Raw genomic sequence first — 16,338 nt, 5'->3', positions numbered from 1 at the left:
AAGTAGTTTGCCCACCATCAACGCTTGCTACTCCTGAACCTTACACCGTTTCTTTTCTTACCTCGTCGTCTCTGGAAGAACATTGAACTTAAGGTGGAAGTGGAAAGTCTGAAGCAAGAGCTCCAGGAGAGAGATCGGTTGCTCGTCAAAGCCTCGTGAGTACCTGTCACCCCAAAAGCTTGGCCATTGGGTCCCATGGATGGGTGTTGGCCCGGGCAGCGGAGCACAGCCAGCTGCTTTTCTAAGCCACTTGTTTTCCAAGGAGCTTGTAGTTTTCATTTAATTGTTTGTCAACTGTTTTTAAAGTATATGTGGTTATAGGAAGATTACAGCGTGATACATTTTATGAAGCAAGCACATATGTGGAATTCCCAAATGAGCCAGAAAGGAAACATCACCGAGCTTCTAGAATGCCCCCTTCCCTTCATGTTCTCAGAGCATCCCCCTTTTCCCAGGACACCCACTATTCTCAACACAATTGCTTAGTTCTGCCTATTTTGGAACTTTATATAAATGGGATTATACAGCAGGTCCTCTTTTATGTCTAGCTTCTTTCCCTAGCAGTTTGTGAGAGTCAAGTTAGCAGTGTTGTAAGTGTTTAGGGAGTTCATTTGTTCTCATTGATGAAAATGCCTGGGACAAGAAGGGGTTCTGGTGGGTGAGGCTGGGAGGCAGAGGGAAGGTTTCAGCCAGTAACTTGTTTTAAGCTTGTGTGTACTAGGGACTCTTGTAGCATTCCATTTAAAGGGGATTATAATGCTTAAGAATTAAACTACTATATCCATTAAGTAGTTCATTTATTTAAATATTTATTGATCAACAACTTGTAGACCTGTTGGTTGGTTCCTCCTCTATCCATCAATGCTCATCACAAAATTAATGGCACCATACACTGAAGATCTTCAGAGACACTGACTCATGCCCCAACCTCCCATAGCCATAGGCTACTCTGAGGTGCATTGTGAGCAAGTGGAGTTTTGTGGAGCTGTGGTGATGGCATGTGAGGCACGTGGGATACCAAAGTGTGTTCACTTTTGCCCCAGAAGAGTGGGATTTCTTCCCAGGTGGTCCACAAGGGCTGCTTGGAAGTCTGTGTAGAAGTGCTTCTCTTGTCATGGCAGTGGAACTCCTGTTGGGTGTGGAGGGCCAGGAACATGTTTGGATCGCTCTGGGCTGGGCTACAACTGGGTCTGGTGGCTGCAAGTTGGCTATTGTGGATTGGGGGCAGACCAGAGACTTCTAGGCCCAGGCTTCTCTACTGACTGGTGCTGAATGAGTGAATAAATTAATAAATGTACCCAGACTAAGAGATCTTCATGGTTACTAGTTGTTTCTTTTGGAAGTGGCTCATTGTTTGGGTACCAAAGCAAGTCTGCTGTACCAGGCCCGAGATAAGTGTGTGACTTTGGTCTTCTTCATACTCACTGCCTCACTGCTGCAAATTTTGGGTAGTACTTTTTTTTTTTTTTCCTGCAAAGCACATAGACATTGGAATCCCAACTCACAAGGGCTCATGTACATTCCTTGATATTATTACTCAGGATGGGTTGTTTTGGGTGCTTCCATGCATGTTTATATATTCCCTAACTGCCAGGTGCCAGACTTTGTATTCAAGGCCCTTTGTGATCTGACTGGTTTTGTTAACTTACTCAGAAAATATTTATCAAATGGCAGTTGTGTGTGGCACTGTATGAGGCTTATGGTGATCCAAGTAGCTACATGAGCCTTGCATTCTTCTGAGAATGATGATGATGATGATGAGATATTTACATTAGCAAATGTATGACTCAAGGTTGGGAGAAGAACCGTAAAGAGAAAAAAGGAACTGTGAGTCTATAGCTGTGGCAGTAGATACATCAACACAGTGAAAGAGAGGGAAGGTCTGCCTGTGGAGGTGACAATTACATGAAGTATGAATTGCCAGGAGAATTAGGCAGGTGAGTGGATGGAGATGTGTCAAAGAGGCTGTGGCAAGTCTGAGAAAGGAGGAGGAGAGTAGCACACTAGAGATTTTGGTCTTTGTTCTAAGGGTAGATAAGTTGTTTGCTTCTTGGAAAGGCCACTCTGAATTTTGGGTGGAAGAGGTATTGTGAGGATGCAGAGAGACCAGTTAGGAAATGGGATGGCTGGGTGAGGTGAGAACTGAGTGCTGATATGGATGGTAGGCTAATGGGAAGACCCTTGGGAAGCACAGTTCACACACAGGCCGTGGTGATGGGTGAGAAGGGAGATGTTGGTGTGTTAGTCACAGCTCTGTTGATGTTCTAAAATAACTTGGCAAAAATGATTTGGGGAGAGAAAAGGTCTATTTTAGCTTATAGTTCTTGAGGGAGAGCATCCACCATGACAGAGAAGGTGTGGCAGGAGCAGGAAGCTGGCTGATAACATTTATTGATCCACAAACAGGGAGCAGAAAGAGGAAACAGGAATTACTGCCAGTCTGCAGAACCTCAAAGCCAATCCCCAGTGGCATTCTTCCTCCAGCCAGGTTTTATAACTTTCCCAAACAATGCCATCAATGAGGGACCAAGTGTTTAAATACAAGAGCCTGTGAGGGACATTTCTTACTCAAACCACCGCACAAGGAGAGCTCTCTGGGGTTAAGGTCATGAGCTCTATTGATGGATGCTGACATTGACTTAACCATTTCAGCGCCCTCTCTGCCACCTCTTTCCCCAGCACATCCCAGAGGTTCCATAGCTGTTCTTACTCTTGCTTCTCTAGCTTCTCCTGAACAGACGCCTTCTCTTCTTAGCCTTCCCAGCCCAGTGCCTTCCCATACTCTCTTTGTTCTAGAAGACTCAGACATGGGTCCATGTAGCTTCTTTTAGCCTGCACTGGACACTTCCATAGACTTCTCCATCATATGGTGTCTATCCCACATGGGTAGCTCTTTTCCCTGTCTAAAATACTTTCAGACCCACACATATCATTATTCAGGCAAATCTCAAGGAGTACCCTCATCTTATAGAGGAGTGAATCAGGCTTAGTAAAGAGAAGAGCTGTGGTCTTAGACAGAAAGGTCAGAACTTGGGTTAGGGGTCCATTCTCTCTCTTTTTTAAAACTTTCATGTGCTGACATAGTGTGTGCACAGTATATCTAAGTGGCCTTTCAGTGTCTACCTCACATCTGCTGATGGGCCATTCCCTTTTGCTCCTAACTACCCAGAACCTAGCAGTTTGTCTGTGGTGGATGTTGATGGAGATGTTAATGTAATGCTGTCAGCCCTGTTTTTTCTGAGTTGAGTTGGTTGGGGAAGGGGTAGGACATGGGCTTTGCCACAGGAAAAGGACAACTCTAATTTGAATGGAAATAATCTAGAGGAAATGTTGAAGGGTAAAAATAGTAATGAGAGTGTTTATGGAAGGTCTTTCACATTGAGTGGAAAGCTGGTGTATACCTCTTAGGTCTGATAGTCTGCTTGATCTACACTTGTAGCCCAGATTCTACAAAAGAAAAAAATGGTAGAGGGAGAGAACAAATACTGGTCCTGATCCTCCTTTGTCCCAAACCTGTATGTGCAGTGCTTGATAATTAATTGTATGAGACTGCCAGTGTTCCCATTTGAGTGGAGAGAAAGCTGAGACCCAGAGGAGATTGTTAGCAAGTTGTTTTCTGGTGCAGCTCCTGAGCCTACCCTGCCTTGATGTGAAGTGAACAGATTTGTATGCTGGTTTTCCATTGTTCTGTGTATCAGTTACAATAAGGGGACATTAAAAACAAAAGCAGTCATATTGTTGGGAGTAAATTTTATCTCTGTAGCTTTAAAACACAAACAAAAAATAATAATTCCATTAGCAGAGGAAAATTGTACCATACTGCCGAGTATAAATTTTATTGCCTCAGTAACTGTAAAATACAAAGATGATAAATGAAAAGTTGGAACATTTATTATTGTGAATATATTTTATTGGTATAACTAAAACACAAACAAACTGAATAATGCTAGTAGTTGTTAAAAATTGTACAGCCTCTTGACAGTGTATGTGATTCAGGCTGTGAAATGGCAAGATTAGATCTGGGCTGATGAGGGGGAGACCAGAGTGCAGCAGAGGGAAGGGGCCATACAGGGGACTCCATAAAGCCCCAGGGCTCAAACATCTATGAACAAACACCCAGGTAGAAGAAATGCAGGACCAGGGACATTCAGATAGGAGCTGGAGAGATACTGAGTGGGTTAAGTGTTTGTTGTGCAAGCACAGGACCTGAGTTTAGATTCCCAGCACCCAGTATCAAGTCTGGGTAAGGTGTTTGTACCCCTAATGCTGGAGATGGGATGGCAGGGAGATGGAGCTTGATGTTTAAGGAACTTCAGGTTCAGTGATAGATCCTGTTTAAAAAAATAATACTAAGATGGAGAGCAATAGAAGACAGTGTCACCCCTTTGTCCTCCATACACACGTGTGCATATATGACACATTCACACAGAGAGAGAGATAAAAATCTCGATCTACAGCTTGGGAAAGAGAGGAAGCCAGTCTAGAATCCATTTTGTCATCTGTAATGCCTCTTGAGGAGTAATAGAAATGACTGTGAGTCACTGTGAATTGGAGGCAGCACTGATCCCAGAAATGAGCTGAGTGAATGGGGGCTGAGAACTCTTAGGGCAGCTATCAGGAAGTGAGCATGTTGGCCTCTGTTCTGGCCAGGGGATGATCTATTCTGAGCTCAGAATCCAGCAGAAGGGTGGCAGGAGGCCTCTCAGCAGCACAGCAGGGCTTGTGCTGCCCTGGCCTCACAGGAGAGGCTTCACAGCAGGATGTGTGGGGGGTGGGGGCGGCCAACATACAGAGTGCTGAGGCAGGCCCATGGAGGACCCCATGTGGTAGCCCATTAGTTCCAAGAGGTAATCATCTCATTTTTCACATGAGAAGACTGAGGTGTAACAACTAATTTACTGAGGCTAGGTAATTTACCCAGAGCCACACTGGGGATGGGATAGTGCGAGAATTTAGAAGCGGATCTGTCCATACAGAGCCGTGTTCCTCCTTTCAGTTATTCACACTGAATTCCATTAAGGTGATATTATGATGGCTTTCTGAAGCCTTGCTGAAAGGAAAAGTAGATATAAATAAGGCCTTTATTTAATAGCAGGTGATTTCTGAGCGAGACTTGGACAGCCAGCACAGCCCTCTGGGTGGCATTGCTGTGGATGAATGGTTCATATGGCCCAGTGTGTGTGCGTCTGGTTACAGGGCTTTGGGTTAGGGGGTTTTATGTCCTTCTGAAGTCAAGCGAGGGACTGAGTAGCAAGAAGTCTTGTTCGGTTTTCTGCTGTGGTTTTTCTGAAAAGCCAGCTTTAGGTGGAGCCGTTTCCTCAGGTTTCCTTCTGGAGAGTGCAGTCATTTCCATTTCAGTGAGGACTCAGGTCTCACAGCCACCACCACTTTCTCTCTGCATCACTCACTGGTCATGCCCTGTGTCTGGCTTTAGTGTCATGCCTGCCTCATTGTCCCCCAGAGAGAATATTCTAAGGTGTCATAGCCGAGTGCCCTGAGCATTTAATATCACAGTTCCAGGTACAGGATACTTGCACCACGTCCCTCCCTCTTCACTCTTCATGCCCTAAGTCCTAGCCTGTGCTGGATCTATCTTGCTGTACTAAAAATGCTTGCCCTCAGGCTGGTGCAAGGTGGAGCATGCAAGCCTTAACCTCACAGATCTGTTAGTTGCATGACGCTTCTTTATCCACTGGTTTCTAGGCCACCTTTCCTATACCTCTGGTGTAAGAGTACTGATGGGAAGATTGGCAGTTGCTATCACGAATGTTAAAGTATGATTACCCTTGGGCTCAGAGATTTCCTTCCCAGGGCTGTGTCCCCAGAAACTATTAAACCATGATCTTTAGTGAGTGGTTGCTTTGTACTAGGCACCTCTTCCCAGATCTTGGTGTTATCACTCAAATGTGTTACATCAGAAACAGTTTAGGTCTTTAAAATGTAGAGAGTTGACTTAATAAAGTATATTCCATATAGTGATGTACTCTTTAAGATGATGATACAGATTTATATTTACTGACTTTTCTAAAGGGTGTTCTCAGTACAGTAAGTGATCAAGTTAGTTCACTAGTGTACTCTAAATGGTTCTGTTTAGGTAGACAGAGCCCAAAAGGCTGTGTGTTAAAATATTAATAAGTATCCTGTGGGATAACTCCCCCCTCCACTGTTTCTGAGTTAAAATATTAATTTTTTTAAAAGGAAACTTAGCTCAGGAAAATGGGAGAAATGACTGGCAAGTACCCCTTGTCTTTTGGGGCTGGTGAAGTTGCCATCAGACAGGCACCTGAGTGCAGCCTGCCCTTTCCCTCTCTGCAGCAAAGCAGTGGAGAGCCTAGCTGAAGGGGGTGGTTCTGAAGTCCGGCGTGTGAAAGAAGATGCGAGAAAGAAGGTGCAGCAGATGGAAGACCTCCTGATGAAAAGGATACATCTTCTAGAAGAAGTAAGTCTGGAGATGCCAAGGGCCCTTTACTTACAAGTCAGTCCTGGGGAGGTGTTCCTTTCTCCCTGTATGTCACGTTTCAGCAGAAATGCAGCCCCCCTCATCATTATTGAGTGCCTTCTGGGTGCCTCATTGTAGGCACCTTACACATGTAACTTATAACCCTTACCCTGTTGTCTTCCTTCATTGAGATAAAGAGAGGTACTGACCAGCCTAGGTGGTTGCCGAGGCCCACTGAAGGAATGACCATCTAGCCCTAAGCAAGCCCAGACTCAGATTGCCTGATGCTTGGCTATTTATTGCCTCTCCACCCAGATCTTGTTCTGTCTCTAGCCTCTGTTCAGTATCTTGCCCAAAATGAGTGGGTGCATTTCTCTAGTAGAACTCCACACAGCTTCTTGTGCTGTTTATTCTGTCAGGCAGTGACTATAGTTGGAACTCTGATGCTTCCTTGCTGAACAACCACCTCTGGAAGGACAGTACAAAGTGTTCCTCAATTTTAAGCTCATTAAGTACCACAGTTTGAGTAACCCTTTTCTGCAATGTCTTGGACCAGAAGTGGTTTAGATTTGAGCTTATTATTATTATTAAACATTTGTACATAACTAATGAAATGTCTTGGGGATGGGCTCCAAGACTAGACATGGAACTCTCTTATATTTCACATCTTCATTATATATGTAGTTAGAAGGGGATTTTATGCAATATTTTAATGTGCCTGTGTTTTGACTACATCTCATCACATGAGGTCAGGTGTGAAATTTTCTACTTTTGACACACTGATAATCAGAAAGTTTTATATTTTGAGCCTTTCAGAATTTGGATTGGAATAATCCATATATATTAATAAATTATTATTATAGTGGTTTTTTTTGCTTTTTGTTTTTTTGAGACAGGATCTGCTAGATAGTGAGGCTGGCCTCAAACTTGCAATACTCCTGTTTCAGCTTCCTAAAGACTATAATTACAAGCATACACCACTGTCTAAGCATTTCTAGTACTATAAAAGACACCATGACCACATCTCTTGTAAAGGAAAGCATTTAATTGGGGCTGGCTTATAGTTCAGAGGTTTAGTCTATTACTGTCATGGCAGGAAGCATGGCAGATGAAGGCAGACATGATGCTGGACAGGTAACTGAGAGTTCTACATCTGGAATGGCAGGCAGCAGGAAGAGAGACACACACTGGTCCTTCCTGGCCTGAGCATCTGAAACCTCAAAGCTCACTCCCAGTAACACACTTCCTCCAAAGACACCATAGCAAATCCAATAAAGCCACATCTAATAGTGCCACTCCTGGTTACCAAGCCTTCAAATCTGTGAGCCTATGGTGTTGGGAGAGTTGGGAGTGTTGGGAATGTTGGGGGAAGGGCATTCTTATTCAAACCACCACCACCACACCCTTAATCAAGACACTTGAGAAAATTGTCACCTTGATGCAACACCTTGTTTGCCCCATGAGTACTTGCTGGTGCTTCTGCTCTGTTGTTTGCTGCATTTATCCCATTGGGTGAAGAAGCATTTGCCTGTGTGAATTGAGCACAGAAGCACCAGCGTGTAGCACTGACTGTGCATACATGAAGCTATGAGAACTCACCACAGGGAGAGGCTCTCTGCTAAGCCTCATATGTATACTAAGAAACCCATGAGCTAACTACTTCCATTTCTCTCTTTCTGTCTCTTTCTCTCTTTTTAAACATACTGAAACAGCAGGCACAGAGTGGCCAGGTCATTTGCTCAAGGTCACACAGGTGGTAAATGTCAGGTGATCTTGTTGGTTTTAAATAAGCAGCACTGGTTACTGTGCAGAAAGGCCATGGGACAGAAGAGAGCATGTCCAGGCCTGTGGAAGGGGCACGTGAGGAGGAGGAGGAAAGAGCAGAAAAGAGATGGGAGGAGTCTGTATTCATCTTTTAAGGATTCTCCTGCACATGCGCAGGTGGGCTTACGGAGCTACATCACGCATGCACAGATTGCATGACCGGCCTGTGTGCATTTGCACAATCATGCAGCGCACTAATGATGTAAAGATGTAAGATCCCTTTCTTAGCTACTGAACTGCACATGTGCAGTCATAGCTGGAGTGGCAGAATCCTGACAGATCTGGCTGTATTTTAGGCTGCAACATTCTACTGTCTCAGTCCATAGCACTTTTGGGTTAGGTTAAGATCAAATATGATATAAAATTGCTTGCTCAAAGCCTGGCATTTAGTAGGCACTCAGTAAATAACAAGCATTATTGTTTGCTGTTGACGAAATATGAAGGGACAGAGAAACCTCCAAGATAGACACTGTTAGTGGAGACAGTGAAGGGAAGGGCAGTGGAAGAGAAGCCAGTTTTTAGCTTCTGGGATGACAGGTGTTGGCAGCCTCACAGCAGCTCATTGGAATGGTGGGTATCCTGTTTTCTAAAATAAGAACCTGGGGCTCAGAGATTAAACGACTACCCAAAGTCACACAGCAAGTAAGCAGGAGAGCTGCATTTTGAACCCAGTTCTATTTGACTTTTCTGTCTGCAATACAATCCGAGGCAGTGGTCTGTGTGGGTGGAGAGTCAGGCCTACTCCAGGTCACTTGTGTGAGCACCAGAGCCTTTCTCCTAACAAAGACATGGCTTGAAAGATTTAGAAGATAATTTCCGTGGTGGCTTCTTTGAGCACTCAGGAAAAGCATAGTTTTTTACCACCTAAATCACCTTGGAGATACAGAAATGCATTTTAGAATTGTGTAGTCATTATCTTAAAAAGAAATAGTGGGGGGCGATGGGCTGTGGGATGAATTTGCATGGAGATTAGGAGACTCTGGGATTTACACATGTTTAGTATTGAAAAGCACATTTCTCCTTGTTCTCATTGAAGCTGTAAATATTGGTCTGATTTTTCAAAACCAAAAGTACAGTTCTTGTAGAGTTGACTCTTTTCCATTGGAAGTGCCCATTACTCTTCCGATACAAGAGGGAAAAAATGGCTGGCAAATGTATTTATTACTGATTCTGTCCATGTATAGTACATTCAGGGAGGGGAAATGTGCCGGAGAAAAAGTCATAAATATTTATATTTTAATCCAATTTCCTTTCAAAATGTTCCCAATTGTATTGAAAAATTGCATCAAATGCATTTAATTTAACTGTAGGATGTGAAAGCCGCCCAAGCAGAACTGGAGAAGGCCTTTGCAGGGACGGAAACAGAGAAGGCTCTTCGCCTCAGCTTGGAAAGCAAGCTCTCAGCGATGAAGAAGATGCAGGAGGGGGACCTGGAGATGGCTCTGGCTCTGGAAGAGAAAGACAGGTCTGGCTGTGCTCCCTGGGAAATGACCATCTCATCATCTGGCTGGGAGCAGATCTTCTCCATCCTGCCCTTCCCTGCCAGTGTTCTTCCCTGGAGTGGAATGACTTACTGTGGTGGATCCAGCAGAGCAAGATAGCAAATGGGATCAGAGCAGGGCAGGAAAGAGGAAGGAGAGGAGTGGGTGAGAGACGGGCACTCTACAGTTCATGTTGTGAAATACTTAGATCCTAAGTCTGGTGTTCAGCTCTAGCTGTAGCTTCCTGGTAGCCAAAGGAAAAAGCAATCCTGTGGCTCTGAGATTCACATTTCCCATGAGGTAAAACAGGCCTTGGATTCAGGACAAGCCGGTTTTGCTTGGCACTATCAGAGGGAAATTTCTCTTGTGGTTCTTTCCACAGGGAACAGTAAGTGGTGATGTCCCCACAATAACTACTAGTAAATTTTATGTTATCTATTTTCCATCATGTTTTTTAATGCTGGCTGGAGGCCCAAATCAAGCAGTGCTATAGGGCAAAGAAGAACATTGTAGATCAAATGCAGAGTTCTTTAATGCACAGTGAATAAAATGTATGCTGTTAGTCTGAGAAATGGATGGATACTAGGGCTGTTAAGCCAGCTTTAATGACCACTGTGTCTTGTAGCCAAGCTTTTGACAAGAACGTGTTAAGACAAAGTTGAAGTTTTTTTTTTTTTTTTTTTTCTGACATTTTGATTCTCATATTTTATTTGTTGGTCTCCAAGTGGAAGGTGGAGCTAATGTAGTGGAGACACACTGCTAGCATAGGTGCCTGAAGAGCCCCACCTATTTGGAATTGGGTGAGATGGTTCCAGAGTGAATGGTCTCCTCCAGAGGATTCTGCCTGTGGTTTCTTTTCTCAGCCACTCTGCCCTGAGGAATGGTGTGCCTCACCTCATTAGTTAGTTAGTTAATAGCCTCGGTTGGCAAAGACTCATTGTATGGCAGAGACTGGCCTTGAACTCTTGTTGTTGCCTACCATCCTCTCCCCAAGTGCAGAGTTTACAGGAGCGTGTTACCGTGCCTGGCTGTCTAGGTTCTTGTGGCCAAGTGCTATTTGCCTTTACTACTGACTCAGTGCCACCTTTTGATATTTAGGTTTGCCACTTTGTTTTCAGTTTTGGGTTGGGAAATCAGCTGAGCATACTTTCTGTGATTCTCTCTAAGAGAGGTCTAAATCACTGCTGAGGGAGCCTGTGGTCATGGTCTCCATATATCAGTGCTCTCCTACTTCAGGAATTCAGAGGACTGTATTTATTGTGTATACTGTAATCTTTTTTAGGTTCCATTTTTTCCTTTTCAATTTTCTTTTGGCTCATTGGTTAGAGGTGTATTTTTAAATTTTAATTTTGATGTGTGTGACTGTGTGTGATTGTGTGTATACGCATCGAGGTCAGAAGCTGGCCTCCTTTTCCTAGTTTTGATCTGTGAAATGGAAGTGTTGTGTCTGGACCTTGGTAGAGAGAATGAGTTATCACCCCCATCTATCCCTTTGCGATTCAGTGTTTTTCTTGACCATGTTGCCAGGAAGAAGAGAGGTTCCTTTTACTGACTTCTTCCCCCGGGTACCATCCATGAACAGTCTGGAGCTACACGTTGAGAAATTCTACATAAATGATTCTACATGAGATCATTCCATGATCTCTCTCCCTGTTGATTGACAGTAAAGTTCTTAGAAGGCATATAGGCTTGTCTTTCTTGGAGAATTATAGATTCTAGAAGCTAAATTGGGTGTAAGGAGCCCAAGGAATGGATTAGACTAGGGTAGAATGGCTGAGTGGCCATAGGAGGGGGGAAGGAGAATTCTTGGTACCAGTGACTGGGAAGAAAGGAAAAGGCTCAGGAAGGGTTTGAAAGAAATTATGGAACAGAGTCTTGTGAGGGTCCTGACATAATTAGCACTTATTTAATTGGCTTTGTTGGATGATTATGCCCTTTATTCAACAGGTATTTCTTGTGTATTTTCTGTTCCACACAGCACTGATTAAAGTAGTAAGGGAGACTTCCATCATCAAGTTGGCTAGGTGGAAGGGACAGAAGGCAGGAACAGAAGGATTAGAACTGGATGGGACAAACATTGGTTTACCGTTAATGTTTACAAATTCAATGGAAAGGGTCCAAGAGAAGCTTTCTCATGTTAAGAAGATGTCCCCTTAACCCAGACTCTCATGGATGTGTGAAACCTGACTATATCCAGCCCTTCACTCTCTATGCACCTCCACTCCTCAGTCCTTACGTATCTGTGTTAAAGTTTAATTGATAAATTAGACAGAGTAAGAGACTAAAAAAGCAGACAATATAGCAATAGTCTGTAGTAAAAATATGGGAATGTGGTCTCTTTTAAAAAAATATGTACTGGGCTCACTTTGTGATAATGTAAGATGATATGTGGTGACATAAAATAGAGTAAATGACACAGGCATGATTCACTGTTAGGTGACTGTGTAAGGGTTACTTGATTGTAAGCATCATAAAACAGTTCTGACAGTCTCGACTACTAATTGATTAACAGGGAGGTAGCATATACAGTGTGGATATGCTGGACAGGTCAGTGGGCCTTGTGGAAGAATCTGGACTTCATCTGAAGGGCATGGGAGAATCCACTGAAGAGTTAAGCGGGGAGGGAGTGTGGGGAAACTACATGATTAGATTTAAATTTATTGCAATTTTTTTTGTTTGCTTTGCTGATGCAGACATCCAGATAGGTGATGGCAACCAAGACTGAAAGTTTGGAATGGGATGGAGGTAAACAGGTGGTAATAGGAGGCGAAGTGGACACAGTAGGCTTGAGGGCTTTCGTAGCGAAGGGAAAACATTGTACTGAAACCCCTCTTCGAGTTTCGAGAATAAGTGGCTGATGGATGGATGGTAGTAAGTTTACTCAGTTTGGAGGAAGATGAGCAGTGAGGAGGTTTTTTGAGGTAAGAATGGGAGGATGATGCTTTTAGTTAGGACAGGAGTTGTGTGATCTGTGAGCATCTATGAGTGGAGGTGTGGGTGAGTGGAGGTGTGGGTGAGTGGAGGTGTGGGTGAGTGGAGGTGTGGGTGAGTGGAGGTGTGGGTGAGTGGAGGTGTGGGTGAGGGGACGTGTGGGTGAGGGGAGGTGTGGGTGAGGGGAGTGTGGGTGAGGGGAGGTGTGGGTGAGTGGAGGTGTGGATGAGGGGAGGTGTGGGTGAGTGGAGGTGTGGGTGAGTGGAGGTGTGGATGAGGGGAGGTGTGGGTGAGGGAAGTATGGATTTCTAGATTCAGGCTGGAATTGGAAGAGATGACGATTCATACCCAAAGCAATACTGAGCATGCCTTTGGAACTACAGAGACAGATGTTCTGCTTATGTAGAATGAATAGAGAGGTGTTGTAGAATATTATTTTAAGGTGTGTTACTTTTGTTTATGTTGCATTTGTTTAACTCTGTGAAGCTGTGATACTTTGCCTGTCTAAAACACCTGATGTTCTAATAAAGAGGCAAATGGCTACTAGCAAGGCAAGAGAAAGGATAGGAAGGGCTGACAGGCAGAGAATAAATGGAAGAAAAAATCCAGGGGAAGAGGAGAAGAAGCAGTAGCCAGACAAGGAGGAAGACTTCAGGGGCCAGCTACCCAGCTACCCAGCAAGCCATGGAGTAAGAATAAGATTTATAGAAGTAAAAGAATGGGAAAAGCCCAGAGGCAAAAGGTAGATGGGATAATTTAAAGTTAAGAACAGCTGGTCAGAAACAAGCAAAGCTAAGTCTGTGCATTTATAAGTAAGAGTAAGCCTCCATGTGTGATTTATTTGGGAGCTGCGTGGTGGGCCCCCCAAAAGAGAAAAAAACACTAACAACAGATAGGTCCCAATAAACATCTTGATAGAGATGAATTTAGGGCTCTGTGCTTGGGCATGGGAATCCTTTACGGGGAGTCCTAGAAGTTGTCTATGAAGAGTGTTGGCATGTGCAAAGTCACAGAGTCTGCACACTGTGTACAAAGCCTGCACATGTAGGCCATGAGGGTGTGCAGCCTAAGCTTGGGTCCTTATTTGTTTGGAAATGTACAATTTAAAGAGGAGAAAGAGGACAGTTGGGAGGGTGTGTGCACTGGTCCAGGTGGTGGCTTCTGCATGGATATGGATGGTCATGTTGGGGTCTTGCTGAAGGCTGCGTCTTCCTGGTGTTTGCACAGTGCCGGCTAGACAGGTATAGAAACCTGGTTTGTCAGGTCTACAAATGTGCCAGCCTCAGAGATGAAGGTGTCCCAGTTAAACTCTCAGAGACCAGCAACCAGCTGTCGCCTTGATTTTTCCCTCAGGATATGACCATTTGGTAAATGTCTAGGGACTAAATCTCACTGAGCCCATTATTTAAGTCAAGGTCATAAGGTCAGCTCAGCATCGTAGCAGGGATCATCAGCTATGTCCAGGCGACATGGATATGGATCAGCCACACAGAGGAACCTGCTGTTGGCATGGCAATCTATTGAATCTTGGGGTGGTCCCCTGTTTGCATGGTTATTCCCAGTGTCTTCCTGGGTTCCTACCATCTTTTTCAAAGGGTCATTTTCCCTACGTTAGCTTATTCAGTCTGGGTTTTGAGCTGTTCTGCATCTGAAGATGGTCATGTTGGAGAGCCCTATGGGTTGACTATAGCCAATAGATAGGTTTTCTTCGAACTAAATAGTAATTTTAAAAGTTTGAGTTAGTTGCTGGCATTTAAAACATTGAATTTCACACAAGAGTGAGTTCTCATTTTTCTTGAGCCCAAAGATGTAATACGTGCGGGTGTCTTATTGGCTCAACACTGCTGCTCCATGTGATGGGCTGCGCCTTCAGTGGCCTTTACTTGTCCTGGTTCCAGCCCCCACCTTTCATTTTAAACCTACTTTTGATGAGTTTTAGCTCTCCATTTACTTTTGGTTATATCAGACCGAACCCCTAGAGGGCAGTATTGTGCCTCCCTCCAGGTTTCTGGGACATCAAGCAGATCTCACTGGCGCTCTGCTGCCAGTGCACTCACTGCTAGATGTTTCTGCTGCCTGTGTCTCCCTCGTCAGCTTTGACAGGGAAGCCAGGTGCTTCACAAGGGCAGCTCTGCCAGACTTCCAGGCCTCTACTTCTACAAAATTGGGTTGCTTTCTAGGCTTAGCTACCAAAGGGCTCTTTGGAGAGTCCTCTGACAAAATAATTGTTGAATATTTAAAAGGTAGTATTATGTGTAGGGCTTGTTTGGAGACATGGCTTAGTGGTTAAAGTGCTTGCCATTTGAGGATGAGGACCTGAGTTCTGATTTCCAGCACTCATGTAAAAGCTGGGTGTGATGATATGCATCCCAGCATTGCAAGGCAGAAAGACAGATGGATCCTTGGAGCTTGCTGGCCAGCCAGTCCAGCAAAGCCAAAATAAGGTGGAAACACAATTGAGGAAAACATTTGGAAATTGAACTCTGACCTCTCCAAACCTTCATAGATAAGCACCCATATACAAAACACATGCACCCACACATGCCACACACATACATGCATAATTTAATCAGCATGCCAACTGTCATTTGTTGATTTCAGCTGTATGTCAGAAGTACACTTCTGTTTTAAGTTGTCCAACACAGGCTCAGAGAAGTAGAATGACTTAGCTTGGTCACAGATGTCACAGAGCAGTTGATGAAGGAAATTGAATTTGGTTCCAAAGAGGGAAATGTTCACATCTTCTGGAAGGCATTATGGTTGTAGGTGGCAAAGCTTCTCTCAGACTTGGAGATGAAAGGTGCAGTTTAAGGAACTCTGATGTTTATTAGACAGGATAGAAGGGGCTTGGGCAGAAGATGTTGATAGCATATGCAAAGGCATAGAGGGGCATAGAATAGCTTTCAAGTGAGCTCTCTGTGAGCTGCTGAAGACTGATTGGGATCAAGATGAAACTGGGTTGTTACGACTTAAGAGCTGGGTACCTGAATGCCCTACCCTGAAGTCTGGCTGTTAGCTTGAGACATGGAATGTTTTTAAGCATTGTCTGCAAGCTGTGGAATGATATCCTTGCTTTTTAAATCCTCACTCACCCAAACAGCTCTCGACTGATTGTTTGCTTAGGCTTCAGGGACAGATTTCTTTTGGAGAGGGGATTTCTTACTCAAAACTTAGCAATCTGCTGTTGTTGGTGGGGGCTGCTGAAGGTCTCTGAGCAGGTGCATGGCTTGACCAGACCAGGTGCAGCTCTGAGCTAAATTCCTGGCTAAATTCTGGCCTTTGCCCTCTGAATGTGATTCTGTTTGTGTGTATTCATTGGACACATCCACTTTGAAGATGTCTGGCCCCCGCTTCCTACCTCCTCCTGCTCCACTGAGCTAAGAGAGCAGCTCAGAATTAATATTTAAATTTTGTTCTCTTTTAGACTGATTGAGGAGTTGAAGCTGTCTTTGAAGAGCAAAGAAGCTTTAATTCAGTGCCTTAAAGAGGAGAAATCTCAGATGGCATCTCCTGACGAGAATGTGTCATCTGGAGAACTCCGAGGACTTTCTGCCACTCTGAGGGAAGAAAAGGAGAGAGACGCAGAGGTGAGGCGACAGGGCACAGCAGGAGGGGGAGCATATCAGACTGTTCCATGGGAAGTGGGGCGCTCTTCAGTCTGCA

The 16,338-nt window shown here is 44.3% G+C and overlaps 1 protein-coding gene across 1 annotated transcript in view; it reads left to right on the top strand.

Moving 5' to 3' along the window:
* Positions 1 to 16,338, top strand: part of Cdk5rap2 (CDK5 regulatory subunit associated protein 2) — a 186,428-nt gene that overhangs the window by 37,317 nt on the left and 132,773 nt on the right. The window contains 4 exon segments of the mRNA XM_028885700.2: positions 79 to 155; positions 6,316 to 6,439; positions 9,574 to 9,728; positions 16,100 to 16,262. Coding sequence (XP_028741533.1) covers positions 79 to 155; positions 6,316 to 6,439; positions 9,574 to 9,728; positions 16,100 to 16,262 — 519 coding nt within the window.

This window comes from Peromyscus leucopus, chromosome 2 (genome assembly GCF_004664715.2).
Source record: "Peromyscus leucopus breed LL Stock chromosome 2, UCI_PerLeu_2.1, whole genome shotgun sequence".
NCBI classification, from domain to species: domain Eukaryota; kingdom Metazoa; phylum Chordata; class Mammalia; order Rodentia; family Cricetidae; genus Peromyscus; species Peromyscus leucopus.
The sequence above is the reverse complement of the archived record's forward strand: the minus strand, read 5'-3'. Positions and strand labels throughout refer to the sequence as shown.